This window comes from Dendrobates tinctorius, unplaced genomic scaffold, assembly GCF_039654945.1.
Source record: "Dendrobates tinctorius isolate UK_male_01 unplaced genomic scaffold, ASM3965494v1 ptg000028l, whole genome shotgun sequence".
Lineage (NCBI taxonomy): Eukaryota > Metazoa > Chordata > Amphibia > Anura > Dendrobatidae > Dendrobates > Dendrobates tinctorius.
In genome coordinates this window covers 67,779,863-67,801,666 of record NW_027361696.1, presented here as the reverse complement: position 1 = coordinate 67,801,666, position 21,804 = coordinate 67,779,863, and the positions used below count along the sequence as shown (strand labels likewise).

At 45.8% G+C, this 21,804-nt stretch overlaps 1 protein-coding gene and 1 long non-coding RNA gene across 3 annotated transcripts in view; one reads left to right on the top strand and one right to left on the bottom strand.

Moving 5' to 3' along the window:
* LOC141085499 (uncharacterized) overlaps positions 1-21,804 on the top strand; it is a 108,096-nt gene that overhangs the window by 31,917 nt on the left and 54,375 nt on the right. The gene's annotated exons all lie outside the window — the stretch shown is intronic.
* On the bottom strand, positions 9,853-13,357 carry LOC141085497 (ferritin heavy chain B). The gene is made up of 4 exons (XM_073570909.1): positions 13,100-13,357; positions 11,842-11,988; positions 10,289-10,414; positions 9,853-10,179 (listed from the first exon to the last, which is right to left on the bottom strand). Exons 1-4 carry the CDS (start codon positions 13,199-13,201, stop codon positions 10,024-10,026), a joined length of 531 nt encoding a protein of 176 aa, XP_073427010.1. The 5' UTR covers positions 13,202-13,357; the 3' UTR covers positions 9,853-10,023.

Below are 21,804 nucleotides of genomic sequence, written 5' to 3'. Positions count from 1 at the left end.
TTTCACTGCGGCTGCCCTAGGCCTACCACCACAGCTCGTCACCCGTCCGAGTCCATCCGTCTTGTGGTAACCCAGGCTTTCTCTGTCTGTGGCTTCTCCCATCAGGGCCACCCCCCTGTCTCTGTTGTCAGTCCCTTCCGGAGCTCCTTCTTTGTCCACTTCTCCCTTTGGTGTCTCCTCTCCTGAGCTCCTCTCCCTGGACAGACCTTCTGGAACTCTCTTCTCTTTCTTATATATCCCCTCTCTGGGAATTCCCCTCTAGAGCTCCTGTAACCCCGCCCCCATGACTTTGCGGTTTCGTAGCCATAAGCTGATGTTAAGCCCTGCTCTCACTGCTCCCTGCTCCCATCTTGTGGCCAAACTGCAGTACTACACCTTCCTCCATTTCTGCTGTCCTTGGTCTCCCCCTAGTGGCAAAAACCCAGTACTTCAATATCGTTCTCCTCTGTCTAGCTGTCTCCCACCTTCATATACAGCAGTCCATGTCCAGCACACCGTACATTAACCCTTCCACTGCAGACAGGTCCATAGGTCAGTCCACTTCCCCTACAGCATCATGGTCCCAAATTTTATCACCATCCGTAAATAAATAGGGGTTATGCCAGTCTGCATAAAGCAATAATAGACATTAAAACAAACACTATGCATGACTCACTCAATGTTGTGTGTGCAATGATGACAAGAAGGTTGTTGCAGTAGTCTAGGTGGGAGATGAAGAAGACATGCAGGAACAAATTTATTTTAACACAACATTCAGATGTGTACACAAAGTCATCAGCCATTGTGTTATCCTCATTCATCCTTGTTTCTGTTCCATGAATTATTGATTTCTAGATTCTTGAGTAGTCCAGTAACACAGAAGCCGAAATACTATCATGCAATGTGATACCACTTGTCATGGCGCTGTGTTACATTGTTGTGTAACCTACTATAGAATATCACAGTTTAATATGTAATGTTACAAAACATCACTCGCCCTTTATGCGCAGTTTTGCCGTCCAGCCTCATTTACTTGGATGGGGTTGAGGTGTAGGGCTAAGGCTACACAGTGACTAGTGGCCGTATAACATATGATCACAATGCCGGGCTGCTACACTGCAAGATAAGAAAATGAATACAATAATCCCAGGGCAGTGGGATATTCTCAACATTGCGGCTTCCCGGGTTTTGCCTTGCCAGGAGCTAGCACGCGCGCGCTCCCTCAAGGTTTTGCCCAGTTAAAACAAGTTATTACGTATTTATAGGATGGGTGACAACTTACTGATTAGTGGTGGGGGACAACAGGTTGCCCCTGAACCAATCAGCAGAACGAGGAAAAAGGTTTCCCCATTCTGCTGATCGGAGCAGATTCCGGTGGTTGAATCTTCACCGAACACCAAATGTGGACAATCTACTGTAAGCAGTGCAAGGATAAGCCACCGGGATCCTGTCCTTTGGACAAGTGTCCAAGTCTGCAGTGACGTCAGAAACATCATGAAGTGACCTCATCATTCTGCTGGATGCTGGGGCATGGAGCTGATTGGTTCTCAAGGACTAAATCATTTTTTTTACTATGAGCCCACAAAAATTAACATGCAGGTAGTTGCTAACTAGTTGGCTTAGAGCGGTCACTGACCGCTCCTTCTGGTGATTCAGCTGCTCCATGTCAACAGACCAGCTCTTCTTATTCCGGGCTGCACTGTTGATGGAGCTTGACTGCCGATGTCATGATTGACAGCTGGTTCCCCGCAGTTATGCAGTGGGGAGCCGGCTGTCACTTAGCATGATGTCATCAGTAGAGTTGAGCGAAACAGGTCGGTCAGATTCAAAAGCCGCCGACTTTCGCCAAAGTCGGGTTTCATGAAACGAAACCCGACCACAGTGTGAAGTTGGCCATGCGGTTGGCGACCCGAGCGCCAAAGTCGGGTTTCGCCGAATGCTTGCACGTGACTTTTTTCAGCCAATGAGAGAAGCGTAGCGTAGCGGGAGCGTAGCTGGAGAGAGAGAGAGAGAGGTAGAGGGAGGAGAGAGAGAGAGATTTCGCCGCCTCTAGGGTTAAAATTCATGCCAGGTGTGTTTACAGTCCTCCACTCACTGCCGACTTTTCTCCCCATTGACTTGCATTGGGTTTCATGTTTCACAACTTTTCCCGACTTTTCCCTATGGTCGGCCGATTTCGTTCGACTCGACTTTTGAGAAAGTCGGGTTTCATGAAACCCGACTCGACCCTAAAAAAGGCAAAGTCGCTCATCTTTAGTCATCAGCCATGTCCCGTCGACAGAGCAGAGTGGAAGAGAAGCTGACCGGCAGAGATCTGTGCTGGGAAGAACAGGCAGGAAGTTATAGCTCTTAGGCCCATCATAAAAAAATGAATATAATCCTGGATAACTCCTTTAAATGTCTCTTTTTAGCTGAAATTCTGCAGTGTATTGAAGTAAAATATTCCTGGTTAAAATGATAGATCCCGTGTCTGAGTCATGCAGCCCATGATTCAGGCAGAATGTATCTACTGTCAGGTTGCATCTAATTGTAAATAGTACAAAAATCCTAGCTAGTAGATTATATCCCTCAAATGTTCAATGAAACAGATAATAAGTCACAAAATGTTGGGGTGGGGAGTGGGGTCTTTGAAAATGTGCAGCAAGATGCCCACATACAGTATTTTTCACCAATTATAGTCACTTACTTGGAGACACCGGATGGTGACGTCGGTCTTGGTCGTTTCGGCTGGTCATGTCTGCGTGCATGCCACCCTGCCTCATGGGCATTTAAAGGGCCTGTGCCCCTAAAAATGTTTTTTTTTCTTCTTCTTTCTCTGGGACCCACCAGGCATTTCGTCGGTATCCCGCCAGGCCAGTCCGACACTGGTGGGTACAGTTTGGTCCCAATGTTGGCAGCAGTTATTAGTTGGGTCACTTCACGTTGTCCATGCTTTGGCTGCATTGACATGATGTCTGTATGGATTTCAATTCCTGGACCGACAGTGGGTCTTCTGATCCGAACTAACAACCTTATATATGTAGTCTACTACTGGACTCTTCTAATGATGAGGACCCTGCATTGTGAGCCTCCAGTTTGAGGGCATTTATGGTACATCCATTCGTCTATGGTACATCACTGGAGACAATACATCCCTATTAAAGTGAAACCTCCACCAATACATACAAATACATACTAGGGGCTCATACGCATTTCAGAAAAATACGGACGAGTGCAATCCGATAAAAAATCGGATTGCACTTGGACAAATGTTATTCAATGGGTGACATCTCATCTGCGATTTTTTTCTCAGCTGAAATCGGACTGACAAATAAAATTGAAGCATGCGGCGTATTGCTGCGTATCTCGGATGAGACTCGCCAATGCAACTCAATGGATGCGAGAAAAAAAAATATATATGTGTGTTTGTGTTTTGAAGAATATATAGTTTTAAAATGATGTATAAAGGACATACTGCTGTATGTAAAAGCTCATGTTAAAATCGCATGTCACACGGATGTTTCATTTAAAAATTGCACAGAAATCGCATGACACTTGTCCATTTTTTCGGTACAGAAATCGGACCTTTTTTTCTCACATATCGGTATGAGCCCTTAGAAGGAGTGTCTGGATTTGTGGTAAAAGTCTGTATTCGCTTTATTTGACTGCAGACTTGAGAATCCTCACAGCGCACAGTCAGGATTCTCCAATGGCGGGAGCTGGCAGGCATGTAACCGCAAGTATGTGATTTGTATACATGCAGTCACATGCCGACTAGACTTGCTTAATACAAATAAATTGAGAGAAGCCAGAAACGTCTAGTTGGAATGTGTTCAGAAGTAAGCAAATGGCATTCATGTATTTGTGGTCACAAGTTGGCAGCAGAGAAACCTCACTGTGCACAGTGCGCACTGTAAGCATTCACAAGTCTGCCGTCACATAGAGTGACTGCAGACTTATACCCCAAGGCCGGACAACCCCTTTAACACAAACACATCATAGGCAAGCAAAAGCAAACATTAAAGGTATACAATGTATGTAAAATATTGATGTAGTCACCAAGCCTCTAGAAGGATACAATGAGAAAGCGGGGACAATCTGCTGCCAGATGTCTTTTCAACAAATTATTGGGCATGATGACATCCAACATGTCTAATACTCCTTATCACAGACAGGAGAGGGTCTGCTGTTCCTTATACACACGAGATGGTCAGCCAAGCTCGCAAGAATTGAAGGAAATTTACCCAACGTATCAGGGCTTTATAACTTTCATTTTAAAGCAGTTTTCTGGACTGTAAGGAAAAGTTTGCAAATTTGTGAATTGTGACAGTGTGCCAAGCGCACACACTGTTATGATTCCGCTGTATTACAAGCATAAGATGCCGGTCATATGGCCACTTTTATGCAATTTTGAGACTTGTGGTCATGTGCCAACTAGATTCTCCTACAATTTTCTCAATGTTTCTTTTTAGCTCAGAAAACATCTCTAATAGAGGAAATGGAAGGAGATAGCAGCGAAGAGCTATAACTTCCTGCCTGTTCTTCCCAGCACAGATCTCTGCCGGTCAGCTTCTCTTCCACTCTGCTCTGTCGACGGGACATGGCTGATGACTAGAGATGAGCGACTTTGCCTTTTTTAGGGTCGAGTCGGGTTTCATGAAACCTGACTTTCTCAAAAGTCGAGTCGAACAAAATCGGCCGACTATAGGGAAAGGTCGGGAAAAGTTGTGAAACATGAAACCCAATGCAAGTCAATGGGGAGAAAAGTCGGCAGTGAGTGGAGGACTGTAAACACACCTGGCATGAATTTTAACCCTAGAGGCGGCGAAATCTCTCTCTCTTCTCTTCTCTCTCTCCCACTCCCACTCCGCTTCTCTCATTGGCTGAAAAAAGTCACATGCAAGCATTCGGCGAAACCCGACTTTGGCGCTTGGGTCACCGACCGCATGGCCGACTTCACACTGTGGTCGGGTTTCGTTTCATGAAACCCAACTTTGGCGAAAGTCGGCGGCTTTTGAATCTGACCGACTTGTTTCGCTCAACTCTACCTGCAGCCGATCCTATGCATTGATTGCTGTGACCTCCATGGATCGGACTTTGTTTCCAACAGATCCCACAGGTACTCAATCAGATTTTGATCTGGGGAACTTGGAGACAATGCATCACCCTAATCTCACTCTCATAGTCCTCCATTACTGAACAGTTTTGCAGTGTGTGTTGTGGGCAGTAACCTAACAAATGGCACTGCCATTTAAGTGAGGCAGTCACTCCCCTCCTAAAGTTCAAGTTAAGCACCATACAGTGGCTCAGTGGTTAACACTGCTGCTATGCAGCTCTGGGGTCCTGGGTTCAAATCCCACCAAGGACAACATCTGCAAGGAGATTTTATGTTCTCTGTGGGTTTCCTACGGATTTTCTGGATTCATCCCACAGACACACTGATTTGGAATCTAGATTGTGAGTCCTAATGGGGACAGTGATGATGGTGTCTGCAGAATATGATGGTGTTTTATAAGGAATGCATAATAAATAACGCCATGCCAGGATTCTGATGTCCAGTATGTGTTCCAACGCTTTGCAGGATGGCTTGTCATGAACCTAGATTAGGTGAATATATAATGTTTATTATTTGAATTAAAATGTGTTGGGTCATTGTAAAGTGTGGGTACCCCTCATATATTGTAGGAACTACTGTGGGGGGGGGCCCTCATACATTGTAAGGATTACTGTGAGGCCCCTTTATGCAGTGTGAGGACTACTGTGGGGTTCATTATACTATAGGAGAGCTGCAGGCCCATCACACCGTGTATAGGGGAACTGTGGGCCCATCATACAGTGTATAGGGGAACTGTGGGCCCATCATACAGTGTATAGGAAAGCTGTGCATAAGGGGACTCTAAAGGCCCCTTTACATTTAGCGATCCGCCCAGCGATACGACCCGGTCAGGATCGCTGGTGCATCGCTAAATGATCGCTAGTGAGCTGCCACACAGGAAGATCTCACAGCGACGCAGCGCACGATACTTACCTTTCACACACAGCGATCCAGACATCCTCCCGCCCGCCTCCACGCGTCGCTCGTCTCACACAGCAGGAAGCAGACGATGAGAAATGGAGCCGCGCGATGAGCGACAGACAGCGGTTGAGCCGGTCGGAGGTATCACACATAGCGATATCGCTAGCTATAACGTCACAAAATCAGTGATGTTTTAGCGATATTGCTAGCGATATCGCTATGTGTAAAACCCCCTTAAGAAAGCTTATCAGCTTTCAGTTCCTATACTGATGTCTACCACTATATGTCACCATATAGCGGTAATATTAGTGTTGGTCTTTCTATAGAGATTATTTTCAGTAACAGCGCAGTCATCTGCTGAGTTTCTCCTAATTCCACTATTAAGGTGCGTTACCCAGCTGTAATCAAGGATACCTGGTTAGGGGCCCACTCAATGTTTTGCCGCCTCTGAGCTGAACCTCTAGCTACACCTCTGATTCAGGGTAAATAAGCAAGGACAAATGTTCTGAAAATTTAACCAAGTGTAACTCATCCTCCTTCCTAATTGCGACAGTGTAGCGCCCTTGTTAAAGATGTGAAGAGGGAATGTCACATCAAGGCTCAGGACATCATTACCAGGATTGTTTTGCCTGAGTCAGGACAGAATTGGGCAACTAACCACCAATATCAACTTTCCTGACACCCCCAGCTTGAATATAAAGTGATACCATTTCTGCTTACCGATAAAGGTGGCCATAAAATATTCCCACAAATAAGGCTTGGAAAATGTAAACCCCCAGCTACAATCCAGTACCACACTGCACAATAATGGACTAATGATTAAGGGCTTGTCTCAATATCCATCACCCATCCACAGGCTAGAAAATGAGTATACAATTGCTGGGGGTACATGACCACCTCTTTTCCAGACAGTGAATGTTGAGGTGGCTGGACATGCATGAGACTTTGTAATCCCTATTCTTGTGATTGGTAGGGGTCTCAGTGGTGTTCCCTGTTGTGAATTCACTTTCTGGCCTACCTCTGGTTACTACTGAAGGTAGTGGAACTGGTCAAATTGACAGAGGGGTTGCGAGTTCTCTTTCTGGGCTCCCTCTGGTGGTTACTGGAGGTAATGGAGCTGATCTGATTAACAGAGGCTTGCCACCTGATGAGGATGACGATTGGAGATCTGGGGTTTCAGACTGGGATTTAAGACAGCCGACTCCCTCTATCCCTGCTGGTGATTTTCTTCCTTAGTTTCCAGCTCAGTCCCTGCATGTTCAGCTAAGTGTTCATTTGCTATTCTGATTACATTTGATCTGGTTTCATCTATCTCAGTTTTGTGTGGTCAGCCAGCTCTGGCTGGGGCTGTGCTGAATCACCATCCATATGTTACTGCTTGTGCCAGTTTGTTTTTGTCCCTTATTAGATTGGTCTCTTTTTGCTGTGCTTTCAGAATATACCAGAGTGCTGATATAGTGGGCGAAGTCGTGCGACTTCAGTATTCTTTGCATCAGACGTGTTGGACTTTTTTGCAGGGTTTTTTGCGTGAATGCAGACAGTGTCTTTCCTGTCCTGTCTAGTCAGTGTGGGCCCCATCATTTGCTCAGTCTATTTTCCTGCCTGCATGTCAGGATCCTGTCAGCGTCGGCAAACTGCCACGGCTGAGCAGGGTAACTTACCCACACTACGGGAGGGCCCGGGGTCCGATACTGCAGTGAAAGTTCAAGCAGACAGGACCTGCGACACTGAAAGTAGAAAAGGAGTACAAGGACCTACGATCATGTGACTGCAGGGGGCGGGGCTTAGCGTTCTACTGCTGCAGACGATGTAATATACTTACTTCAGGGATACGCAGGTCAGACAGGGAGAGGTCATACACTAAAAGGGTGGCGCGGTAACAGGAGGGACGAGCAGAGAATGGTCAAGTCACAGGCAAAGAGTCATACACAGAGAGGGTAGCACAGTACAAGAGGGACAGGCAGAACCGGATCAAAACCAAACAAGCAACAAGTTATCAGGCACACGTACGCAAGGGTCAACTAACTCAGCCGAGGGCAGGAGTATAACTGACACAGGACCTAGGTTGAGTGGCCACTAAATAGCCGCCCTCTGCCAGAGAGAGGCAGAAACAATTAACCCCTCTCTGACCAGGACAGGCCAAAGACAAAACCCATCCTGGATTATGACACTGCGTTTGTGTTTTCATCTTGTCTCACCGACAATATATGTTTGGGGGGGGGGGGGGCGCGTGCCATCTATTCCTTTGGGGCAGTTTAGATTTCCCCTTTCTAGCTTTAGGCTTAGTTAGCTCTCCGGCTGTGCCGAGGCGTCTAGGATCATCATGGGCACGCTCCACGGCTACTGCTAGTAGTGTGGATAGGATCAGGGGTCTGCAATCTGTTTAGTTACCAACCTCTCTGGTTTTCTGTGGCTTAGCTTGATCTTGCTGTCCTCCTCGGTGACCTAATCGTAACAGTTCCCCCTACAGATCAGACCTATGGTAGGTGATTTCCATTGTTATTAGTACACCCGATATCGTTACTGCCATGATAAGAGTTGAAAACCCATCGTTACTACTAGTGGTTCAAGTTTCCTGCTACGCCATTGATTCTCCAGCGGGAAGAGAGAATGAGCCAAAGAAAACTATACTCCAGCAATTTGGCAAGATGTGGTCTAGGGGGAGATCCTGAGAAACATTATTATATCTTTCTACAAATCACTTGGTAGATATGACAGCAGTCTGCCACCATCACTTCTGTAATGGCTGAAAGCTAGTCTCCTTCATACACATCTCATTACTGCACCCTACCACCGATCAACAGCCTTCTCCCCATTACAGGTTGCCCATCAGCACAGAATGATTGTTCAAACCAAGCCCAGGCACCCCAGCTTCATGGTGTGGACAGACATTTAAGTACACCTTCCCACCTGCTTTTTTTGTCCCTTCTATTTTTACCCCCCCCCCCCCTTTGACTGACCGCTCCAGTTTGATTTATACCAACCCAGCCTTGTAGTTGAGCCACAAAATAAGATCCCAGGTTATATGGCTGCAGCACTGATTTTAGCAGCTTTTTTGCTGCCTACCCCGTGTTTAAAATTGGCTGTTCAAACCAAGCACAGGGGCTCCCCTGGTAAATCAATGCATCTTCCCACCTACTTGTTCTGCATCCATTTCCATCCTCCTCTGGCTCCTGTCACTTGCTGGAGTTGTGAAGCAAAGAGGAGGGTAGAGCAAGATGGAAGACAAGTAGGCAGGAAGTTGCACTGAACCATTGGTGCCCCAGGTATCTGTTCTTGGTTTGAACAGTCGTTTTGTGCTGAAAGACTCCCTTTAAGGCCCCGTTGCACATAACAATGTCCCAGCAATCTCACCAACAATCCGACATGGATGGGATCACTGGGACATCGTTAGTTTTTAAAAGGGAATACATGTTCACTAAGTGTCTGTATATGCCTTTGTTTATTTTTAAGTTTGATATGACATCGTTAGACAGCCCCTCCAGCGATCAGGACCAGTGATTGAGCTGGTTTCCAATGTAAACATCAGGTATCCAAGAGCTGCGCGGCTCTTAGTTACCCAATGTTCACGTTGGAAACCAGCATCGCCCATCTCTCGCTGCCACATGCAGCGATGCATGCTGGTCAGTGGGAGACGAACAAAAAAAATAAAAAATAAAAAAAACAAAACAAAACAGCCCTGGATGATTCTGCACAATCAGCGATACCTGGCAGGGAAGGGGGGGGGGGGGGGGTCGCTGATCCCCAGTCACACAGCGATATCGCTGGAGAGATCGCCGACGCATCACAAAGTCAGCGATCTCGCTGTGTGACGGGGCCCTTATAGGTTACTGCTCCAAAGCAAACGTGAGATTAAATAAACACAAGTTAAGCGCATGTTGAAATACAGGAAGACTTTACTGGAAAACTTGCAGACAAGCAGTCACATCTGATCAGGGAACAAAGATCACACCAGGTTTGAGAAGCCTAACTTCTCAGGGGACATTACAGTTATTCCAGATGGTAAAGGAGATGCAGACTAGACTGGTGGTATCCAGGAAGGAGACATCTTAGCTGCTCTCTCCCAGGGTGTGCTTGTCGAACAGGTACTCGCCCATGCCGTTCTGGGGTACCCCAAGGCGCTTCAGGTTGGTGATGTAGTCTCCAAGCTGCTTCATAGCCTTCACCTGTTCTTCCAGGTATTCAGATTCCAAGAAGTCACAGAGCTGGAAGAGGAGAGGTCGGTCATTGATATAGAGTTACTAGCCCCAAAACAGAAAATGTTTAAAATCAAGCCCAACATAAAAAAGATACAAGGCTTGCAGGGATACTCACCTGAGGGTCAACTTTGTCTGAAGCCAATTTGTGAAGATCCAGAAGAGCCTGGTTCACAGTCTTCTCCAACTGTAGAGCAGCCTGCATGGCCTCCAGGGTGTTGGCCCACTCATCACGCTCAGGTTTCTAAGCAAAAGACAAAATCATTAAAGGGATGGTGCCATCAAAAAAAAAAAAAATAATAATGTTTCAAATTCCATAAATGTTATCAGCAGTTTATAGTTTAATAAATATGAAGAATTTTAGAAGTTTAGCATTTCCACTTTTAAAGACAATTGGGAGCAGCCACTGAAGTGTGACACAAAAACCTAGTATACAACTAGCTCACATAAGTGCACTGCAGTAAATATGGGCTGAATCTGATGACATTTAGGAAAAGTAAGGAGCCATTTTGTTGGTGACTGCAAACATTATACTAACAAGTAGACAGTCAGAATGGGAGATATGGTGGAGGGAGCAAGGTGACAGCAGCACAGTATTCCAAGAGAGCAGTGTAATGGCCTATGAAATGCTCTGTGCCATTGACACCCTCTACAAGATAGCACATTCCTCTGCTGAAGTGTGGTCATGTGGTTGGTTTCATGCAGCAGAATACAGAGGTGCTGGCTTTACAGCAGCCATCATTTATGATGGGGGGTGAGGAGATCATCACGCAGACCATGGAAATCCTAGTCTATGAAGCTTCTGTGACAACATTGACCGACTCAGGTTGAAGCAGAGGTCATGAGGTCGGTGTTGGGCACTCCCACCATGAAGGGTCACCTCTGAGGTCTTGTTCTAGATCAGGGCTCTTGTGTGGCCTCAAGAAGTGCTCTGCCCTGAACAGGATGCAGCAGTGTGATGATCTCCCTGCTGTACTCTGAACAAATCAGCAGTGAACGGTGATCACAGCCTGTACTGTAGTACTAATTACAGGCTGCGATCACCGCTCCTCGCTGCAGATACTTACCCCAGACCCTCACTTCTCAGCAGCTTCTCCCCAGCAGCTCTTGCCACTGCACACACTGAGCACGATGACAGGGAAAAAGACAAAATGGCCACGATCTCCTCCCACAACTGTGACCTGGACACCCCAAGTCACAGCCAAGAGGAGCAGCCTCAATGCAAGAGATGCTGTCAAGTGTCAGATTGCATTCTCTTACGCCCATGTCTACCATAAGTGGGGTGTGCAAGTGTTGTGCTCAGACACTTACGCCACCACTAACGGAAGTGGCAGCCCCCAGGGGCAGGAAATGGGGGGGGGGGGGGGAAACAAAAAACACCCCCACAAGCATCCACAAACATTTCTCCCTGCCAAGAGATAGAGATTTCTGTAGCAAATATACTTCACATTCCCCAAGATTGAGGTTTTATCCATGGCAAAACATTCACATCGACACAAACAAATCCTTTGGTGATCTGCTGCCCACTTATATGAACCTACATCCCACCTTAAATAAACCAATTATACAAATCGCCCCTCCCATTGGGTCCCTATGGTTGATGCCTCCAGCATCTGTCATTAGGCACAGACCTAGTGTATAGCTAGCCTTAGCAATAAGCTACAATCTCACCTTAATGTCCTGTAGGACAACGCGACCCCCACGCTTGTTCTGGTACTTGAGGAACTTCTCCGCATGCTCCCTCTCTTCATGGCTCTGCTCCTTGAAGAATTTAGCCACGTGGTGAAGGGCGACATCGTCACGGTCAAAGTAGAAGGACTGAAAGGAGAGAAGTTTTAGTGGCAAACGTCCCTTATTACTAGCTTGTAAAGATAAGGAAGTGTAATTACATCACTGTGGGAAGAGGACAACTTGTTCTTGGGGGGGGAAAAAAAAAACCCACACTATATGGGTGGAGGAGATTTTACCAACATTTACACAATAGGAACAGAGAAACCCTGCACTAGAACATTCTGTTTACTAAACATTGTTACAAAGTTGCAGATGTGAGAGGTAAAGAGTGAGCGATGATCAGGAGGTCTCCTCCCCAGAGCATAAGGAGGGCTTGTGTGTAAGGGCAGTTTCACACGTCAGTGTCTCCGGAACGTGTAGTGACAGTTTTCTCACGTACTGGAGACACATTCTCAGGAATGTGTATGCAGATGTCAGCGTGTTTTCACGGACCGTGTGTAAAACACGCTGACATGTCCGTTTTTGTGCAACAGCACGGATCCATATAAGTCAATGGGTCCAAGTAAACACGTACCGCACACAGATGCTGTCTGTATGTGTTTTTGAAAGTCAAAGGGTTAACATTCAAAATAATTTTTCAAAAACCACAAATAATAATCTTTATTTTTATATAGCGCTAACATATTCCGCAGCGCTTTACAATTTGCACACATTATCATCACTGTCCCCGATGGGGCTCACAATCTAAATTCCCTATCAGTATGTCTTTAGAATGTGGGAGGAAACCCACGCAAACACATACAAACTCCTTGCAGATGTTGTCCTTGGTGGGAGGACCTCCGTATGCACACGGACACAGATAGCTCCGGTACTGGAATTATCTGGACGTGTGAAACTGCCCTAAAACACATTTATACTCCAGGGTGCAGAGATCAGCTGAGCTGCCACATCAGGGTGTGGTGCTAGAGATCTCTGCAGGGAGCTGATAGCTGGGAGCACTACAGCCACAATGGAGGCCGGAGAGGCCCCACAGAAGAGCACAGCCTTTGGCCAGATATCTGCTATGGAGCTACAAGAAGTCACCTTGTTACATCTGGGAATGCTGAGACATGGGGGAGCCATGAACAATGCATTAAGCCACCTGGGCAGGATGGGACCTATAGTCCTCCAGCTGAATAAGACGATGCAGAGCACTCACCATGGAGAGGTAGGTGTAGGAGGCATAGAGCTCCAGGTTCACCATGCGGTTGATGGCAGCCTCGCAGTCGCGGTGGTAGTTCTGGCGCACCTGGGATTCCATTGCGGCTTCTTGGTGGCGCAAAAAGGTTGCAAAAGTCTTCAGGTATTGAAGAGATGCGAGTTTGGAGCCGAGGACTCGGAGAGGGTTCCGTTCAAGCACTGTTGAAGCAAGAACTCTGCTCAGAGTCAGGGATCATCTGATCTCCGCACCCTGGAGCTCGGGATTTATAGGCTGGGGAGGGGAGTGACGTCATCTGTGTGCAGCCAATCACAGCCAGAGATCGGGCGGAGCGTCCTGCAGGTGGCGTGCACACTCCCTCCTCTGCCAGCTGGGGTCACACACAGGCACCTAAGGGAACATTTCTAGGGTCAAATTACTGAAAGTCAAGAGTTTTTTCCAAACACTTTATAAGACTATAGGAAAACGTATGACTAGCAATCCCCTAATCTGTTATTATTGCCTAGGTTGTCTCTATGCCATATGGAGCTATTGAGATAAGTGATTAATAAATGTTGCATTATTCTGGCATTTTCCATATATTTTTGCAGCAAACTGTACAGATCTACATTGCAGAAATACAGCAGGTACAGAGTAAAGACGGCTGTCGTTTGAGCATCAGCTATCTTGCCAGATATCTTTGGTGGCTGTTTATCTCCCGGACAGTCCAATATTAGAATTTCTGGATCCTTAAAGGGGTTGTCCGACCTTATACGATTTATTGCTGGTGCCGGCATTGGGAGCGAGCGGTCCTGTGAACATAAGTATATAATTTACATACTTTCGGCAACATTCCGACTAGACGTGTCCAGTCTCACCTCTGCATTAAGCTAGTCGTTGTCCATCTAGTTGGCACATGATCGCATGTATGCAAATGACATATTTGCAGTCGAGTGCCCACCGCTCCTGGCATCGGCACTGGAGAATCCTCACATCGTGTACAGTGAATGGAGACTTGAAGCCTAAGGCTATGTTCACACTAGGCATTTTTTTCAGCATTTTTTTCAGCATTTTTTTAAGTGCTTTTTATGGAAATTTTCAGCTGTGTTTTACAATAGCATGCACACAGCCTGTGATTTTTTGTCCTCAGTATTTTGTCCCTTTGCTTGGTTTTTGCAGAATAGAGCATGTCACTTCTTTCAGCGTTTTGTTCAGCGTTTTTTACCCACTGAAAGTAACAGGTGGTGAAAAAAAATCCAGAAAATACACAGGTATCAGGGTTTGCAGCGTTTTTTTGTGCCAGTAGAGTCAGATTTTTTTTTTTTGCACTAAACTTTTTCAGTATGCACGAGAGACAAATGTAGCATGACAAAAATGCAGCAAAAAATGCACCAAACAGCAAAAATGCAGCAAAAAATGCAATAAAAACCAAGCAAAAAACTGAAAAAATGCCTATTGTGAACATAGCCTAAGGCCATACAACCCCTCTAACCTCATCTGGCAATCAATTGTCTAAGGCTGGAGTCACACTAACCTGCGCAAAATACGGTCAGTATTTTACATGCGTAATACAGATGACAGACCCCTAAATAGTGCTCCGTATGTCATCCGTAATCAAGGTATGGTCGCGTATTTTGCGCATGTCAGCATCCGTATGTAATCCGTATGGCGAGATTTTCTCGCAGGCTTGCAAAATGGACATATAATGGAGCCCTATGACAGTTTTAATAAAGAAATGAAAGAATAGATATAGACACATAGAATGCATATATATATATATATATATATATATATATATTCCATGTGTCTATATCTATTCTTTGGTTTCTTTATTAAACCTGTCAGTGTGAGTTTACTGTATAGCGCACTGAATTGCCGGCTTTGCAAAAAGACACCTGGTGCGTATTTCTCGCAAGTCACATGTGTGGTCCGTGTGTAATCCGTATTTTTTGCGCACCCATAGACTTGCATTGGCGTACTACAGGCATAGTACGTTGACACGGAGCGTAGGATACGGAAGAGAAAAATACGCCTGGTGGGAGCTGCCCCCATAGAAAATCATTTGTCCGTGTGTAATGCGTGTTTTTTACGCCTCTCACGCTCCCGTATTCCTCGCCAGTGTGACTCCGGCCTAAGGGTGTATGCGTTGCAGATTCTGCTGTGGAATTTTCCGCCCAGATTTTGGTAAATCCGCAGGTAAAATGACCTGCGTTTTACCTGCAGATTTAGGCCGGTTTCACATTTGCGCTTTATAGCGCAGCGACAGCCTGCGCACGGCCGCCGCTAAGCCCCACCCCCTGCCGGCTCCCTGCCCGCCCCTTCCGGTCATCGCCGCCTACTAGCGCACATGGACGCTTGCGATCTGCGCACCCTATCTTTAGCACAGGGTGTGCAGACCGTGCGCTGTCCGTGTGCGCCGAAATGCAACATGCAGAGAGAGAGAGAATTTTTTTTTTTTTTTGTCCGGCACCCAGAAAGAATTTCGGGTTAAATTAGTGTCTGGAGGATCCGCCAGAGAAAAAAACGTTGCAAGCTCCGTTTTGAAATCTTTGAGGATGGTGACGGACAGCAACTTTTGGCGGATCCTCAAAAAAAACGGATGCAACGGACAGCAATCCGTCACAATCCGCCATTAATGGAAGTCAATGGGGAAAAAAAAAGGATCCTCAAAAGAAAATTGAGGATCCGTTTTTTTCAAAACCTGGCAGATTGTGACTGTAAAAACTGAAGTGTGAAAGAGGCCTAAGCCTCTTTCACACTTCAGTTTTTTGCCATCAGTCAAAATCCGCCAAAATTTGAAAATGGCGGATCCGCAAAAAATGTGTAAAAACGGATGCAAGCTGATGGAGCGGATCCGTTTTTTTAAGGATCCGCTATACCGATTTTAGTGCGGATCCTCAACAAAACTGATCCGTTCCATCAGCTTGCATCCGTTTTTCACATCCGTTGGATCCGTTTTCTTGCGGATCCGTTTTTCCTCTCCTCCAAAATGGGATGCTCCCAAATATGATTCGCTCTTGGAAAATGCTCTCAAATGTGATTGGATACTGGAAACTAGGGAGAAATATATCTAGGGTGTTGTGATACAATTTCTTTGAAAGGTTTTAGAGCTAGTGGCAGCGATGGAAGGAGTTAGTGCGGGTCTGGAAGGAGTTATTGCGAGTATTGACAGCTTCTGTGTGGAATTGGATCTTCACTTGAATCGGTTGGCAATTATTGCTCTCCAGAGGGAGAAAAGAAGATTGCGAATCCTGCGTATGAGGAGACGGCGCCAGTGGATTCATCCCATTAATGCGCAGAGGTTCACCCGTGGCGTTTTTTCCACATTGTACCTGGAATTGAGGGATAATCCGGACAAGTTCTTCAACTACGTGCGCATGCGGCTGGAATTCTTTGAGATATTGAGGATCGTGTTGGAGAACAAATCCGGAGAAGGGACACACAAATGCGGTTTTCTATATCACCGGCGGAGCGTTTGATGGTGACCCTTCGGTAAGTTATCTACCTTTTAAAATGTTTCAGATTCTGCAGGATTTTATTGTTATGTTATGGCTTGTAGTTTGTATTAATTTTACTTTTTTTCCATTTTTTTAACAGATTCCTGGCAACTGGAGAATCCTTCACCTCCCTCCATTTCCAGTTCCGGATTGGGATTTCAACTATTGCTGGAATTGTACAACAGACCTGCCGGGCATTGTGGGATTCTCTACAGGAGGAATACATCCCAGAGCCAACACAGGAGAGGTGGCTGGAGATTGCCGACAAGTTTCAACAAATCTGCCAGTTTCCAAACTGCATCGGTGCCGTGGATGGCAAGCATATCAGGATTGTGAAACCCATGGGATCTGGTTCACAGTTTTACAACTATAAGAAATACTTTTCTATTGTGCTTATGGCCATTTCGGATGCAAACTGCAAATTCATTGCCGTGGACATCGGTGCATACGGTCGTTCTAATGACTCTCAGGTATTCAAGATTTCCACCATGGGCCGTCGCTTGTATGGAGACAATTTTGACTTCCCACCTCCAAGACCACTCCCTGGAACAACAGGCCCACCAATGCCTTTTGTGTGCGTTGGCGACGATGCTTTTCAGCTTTCTAAACACCTACTCAAACCATACGGTAGTCGTGGATTAACACACCGGAAAAGAATCTATAACTATCGTTTAACCAGAGCGCGCAGAGTGGTGGAGTGTGCGTTTGGAATTTTAACTGCCAAATGGAGAGTCCTGTTAACGGCCATGAAAATGAAAACAGAGACTGTGGATGAGGTGGTGAAGGCCTGTGTAATCCTGCACAATTTTGTCCTTTCAAAGGAACCAGTTTCCATCGATGAAAATCTGTCTGGAACCACCTTCTGGGATTATGAGCAGCAAACTTTTCGGAGTACTGGCTCAGTGGCAAGAATCAGGGACACCTTTGCAGACTATTTTGTGACACCAGAGGGACAAGTGGCCTGGCAAGGTGACATGATATAATTTTCTATACCAATTGTAACTTTTTTTTTTTTTTTTTTAAACTGAAATTTTACCAAGTGTTTGGTTTTCCCAAGCATTGTTACCATTTGTTTGGTTTACCAATTTTTTTTTTTTTTTTAAGTTTTACACTTTGCAGTGTTACCAATTGTTGGGTACCAAGCGTAAAGTTTTACCAGTGTTACCAATTGTTGGGTACCAAGCATAAAGTTTTACCAGTGTTACCAATTGTTGGGTACCAAGCATAAAGTTTTACCAAGTGTTGTTTTGCACTTACAAATGTTACCAAGTGTTGGGTACCAAGCGTAAAATGTGACACTTTGAAATTTTACCAAGTGTTGTGTACCAAGCGTTTCACACTTTGAAATGTTCACATGTGTTGTGTACCAAATGTTGTGCTACCAAGTGTTTTTTTGTACCTTGTACACCACCGGTGTACTGTGAAATATTGTTGTGTGTTGTGTTACCAAGTGTTGTGTTTACCTTTTACAACACTGGTGTAATTTGAATATTTCAAAAGAAAGAAGCAAAAAAGAAACACAATAAAGTTTTTTGAAAAAAAAAAACAGTTTATTTCTGAATTTTTTTTTTTGGTATATATTACCTTTTTTGTAACTTTTTTTTGGTATATATTACTTTTTGTAACTTTTTTTTTCTTGGTATATATTACCTTTTTTGTAACTTTTTTTTTTTTTTTTGGATAACAAAACATTTTGGATAACAAAACATCACAGAGTGTGATAATGTTGGGTGGAGATAGTATTGGAGGGGTTAACAGGGTCGACCACATCGAGGGGGGGGTAGAGGACTGGGGAGGGAGTTGGTGAGGACCAGAAGTGGAAGGGGGGTTTAACACATGTGGTTGGGACGGGAGTGGATGGACAGACGAGGTTTGTGGGTACATTGAAGGTGTATGTGGGGGTGGGTATGGTGAGGGCATTGGGGTATAATGCAATGGGGAAGGAAGGTACTGGGATGAATGGAATGGGGAACTAGAGAAAGGAGAGGGAGTGGTAGGAGGAGGGACGGCTGTATGATGGATGGTGGTGGAAGGATGGACGGGGGAAGGATGGACAGAGGGAGGATGGACAGGGGAGGATGAGATGCTTCAGCAAGCACTTCCACTAGAGCATTCTGACAGGCTTGCATCACAGGCATCTGCTGGTGAGTACTTAAACCTTCCATTTGCCGGACAACAGATTGAAAAAAGGTATGTCTCGGTGTCTGGTTTGATTCTAAATTCATCTGTTCCATGTATCTTCTGAGTTCCATGATACTTTGATCATGGTCATCCCAGAAGATAACCGTTCTCCATAAGTGTGGAAACCGTGCTGGACAGATGAGTTTAGACTCAAACAGTCAGACAAGGTCATCCTTTCCTGACTCCTCAGACGCTGCCGGCCAGAACCAAAAGTTAGTCGAGATGTTGCGGCAGTGTCTGAGGGGTGGGGAACAGGGAACAAGTCGTCACCAGCAGCTTCATGTGATGAAGTCTGCCCTGCTGCTCCAGTGCTGGTGGAGGGGATAGAGGGATGAGACAAGAGGGTAGGTACAGAGGGGTCGGATACCTCGATGTGGTCACCGGTGGCGGTCTCACTAGGGATCACTCCAGAGGGACGCAACTCTGATGCAGACTCCCGAGTGCTGCAGATGGTGCTAAAAAAAAAAAAAGGAGAAAAAATATATTAAAAATATTGATATTTAATTTAAGTCTGCTGAAAAAAAATTTGGTTAAACATTTCTACTACAAAAATGGTTTGGGGAATATTTACCTTCTGCACACCATTGTTGATCGCAGGAACGCCAGGGCTTTGTAGTTTTTGTACTGGGGTTGTCGGCGTCCTCCCGATCCACTCGGGGTCTGCATCTCTTTGTTGTAGTCCCTCTTGAAGCGATCCCGGAGCGACCGCCACCGTATGATAACCCTGTCACCTGTGAAGCAAAAAAAAAAAAAGGGGTTTAGTATTCGACACTTCACATGCTGGAATATAAGTTACTGAAGTTGTAATACTTACGCACAAATTCCCTGTCCCTCGCATTGAGTTCCTCCCAGTTCTCAATAACTGAAGAGCAGACCTCATCCCAGAGCCGTCGGGTGGTTGGTTGGTCGGCGTGTAGACGATTTGCCATGTTCCACTGCGGCTCCCGGTTTTCCACCTCACGGATGAGTTCGTCAGTATCAATAATGATCCCCTCATCCATATATCTCCGGGGAGCACGCTGTGAAACCTGTGAAGATAAAAAACAAAACAAAACAAAAAAAATTACATTCTATTTAAACACATGATGTTCATTTAAACAATTATCCAAATAGGGTTACTTACCTTTTGCCGACCAACAGATGCATCACCTTGACGACCCTGGGATGTCCTGGGAGTCACTCTAGTGCGGGCACCGGATTCTGAAGACTGTGGTAAACAAAAAAAAAAAATTTGTTTGGATGGATGCGTAGTTATTGTGTGTGCACTGTGATGAATGTTTGTGTTGGGTGTAGCATTATGTATCTGTGTATGTGCACACCCCCTCCTTGCGTCTCTCCACCCTGCACGTCTCCTCCTGGAAGCTCCTCTGAATCATCTTCCTGTTAAAACATAATACATGGATAGTGTTTTTAACCCAAAAAAAAAATTTTTTTTACCTCAGCTCGCTGATGATGTGAGGGGGAGCTTTCAGGAGAAGACATTATGGTTTGGGGCAGCTGCGTTGGCAGCTGCGGTGCTTCCTGAAGTGATCTGCAAGTATAAAGACACTTGTTAAGCTACTATACAAAGGATCATAATAAGCTTTCAGGCCTTTATACTTACAAGGAAAATAAAGGTTGGCTGGCCGTCTCTGCTGCGGCCTGTCCGACCATCTCCGCTGCAGCCCGTCCGACCGTCTCCGCTGCGGCCTGCCTCACCGTCTCCGCTGCGGCCTGGCTGGTGGTGCTTGCTGAAGTGATCTGCAAGTATAAAAACAATTGTTAAGCTACTATACAAAGGATCATAATAAGCTTTCAGGCCTTTATACTTACAGGGAACCTAATTGTTGCCTGTACTCTGCCGCGGCCTGGGTGTTCGTCTCTGCTGCGCTCTCACCTTTCCTCTCTGCTGCGCTCTCTTTGAACATCCCTTCTGCGGTCTGGCTGGCCGTGTCTGCTGCTTTTTTGGTGCCTCTTCATTATTAAGTGATCTGCAAGTATTAGGTGTGCCATGCGCGACAAAATGCAACATGCTGCATTTGGCGCACAAGGGCACACCTTCAAAAGTGCACAGCACACTGTAAAATCCTGCCAGCGCACCATCTGCGCACCCCATACTAAACATAGGGTGCGCAGATCCCATGCGTCCATGTGCGCTAGTAGGCGGCGATGACCGGATGGGACGGGGATTAGCGGCGGCCGTGTGCGGGTCATCGCTGCGCTATAAAGTGCAAATATGAAATCGGCCTTACACCACACAATCACAGCATAAAAAATACAATATAATTACAGTTGTATGAAAATAAAATGCAGTACACATGCAACAGAAAAAAAATAAAAATGGAAAAAAAAAATAAAAAATGCATTACACACACACACACAGGCCATACATACACACACACACACACGCTCCAGGGGTCTTGCAGGTGGTAGACTTGCAGCTGGGCAGGCAGGTTTTATAGCTCTAGTTCAATCTTCTATCAGGCTGCAGTCAGATATCTTGCTTGGTGTCTTCAGTGTTGCTGGTGCCGGATTGTCTGGGCCCAATTACACCACATACCATACACCACTCAATCACAGCATAAAAAATACAATATAATTACAGTTGTATGAAAATAAAATGCAGTACACAAGCAACAGAAAAAAAAAGTATGAAAAAAAAACAGACATGCAACACTCGCAGACCACACACTAGCAGGCCATACACACACACACAGAAATGTCATAAATAGGTATACTCACACTTGTAGGTGAGCTGGTACTGGCAGGCTTGGTGGGTGTCCTCTGGCAGAGGCTTGGTGGGTGTCCTGGCAGGCTTGGTGGGTGTCCTCTGGCAGAGGCTTGGTGGGTGTCCTGGCAGGCTTGGTGGGTGTCCTGGCAGGCTTGGTGGGTGTCCTCTGGCAGAGGCTTGGTGGGTGTCCTCTGGCAGGCTTGCTGGCTGACACTGCATGTCTGGGCCCAATTAGCCCACCTTATATAGTTTTGGGACTGTCTGGAAAAGTATCTTTTTTCTGGGCATGCCCAGTGCGATTTTGCGGATCCTGCCGGCGGATTCCGCAAAATCGCGGA

Excerpts from the sequence above, each read along its gene's own strand:
- LOC141085497 (XM_073570909.1), bottom strand. The coding sequence starts at position 13,201 with ATGGAATCCCAGGTGCGCCAGAACTACCACCGCGACTGCGAGGCTGCC. Across the intron at positions 11,989-13,099 it reads CCTACACCTACCTCTCCATG|TCCTTCTACTTTGACCGTGA; the intron begins GTGAGTGCTCTG and ends CTCTCCTTTCAG. Across the intron at positions 10,180-10,288 it reads CAGACAAAGTTGACCCTCAG|CTCTGTGACTTCTTGGAATC; the intron begins GTGAGTATCCCT and ends CTCCTCTTCCAG.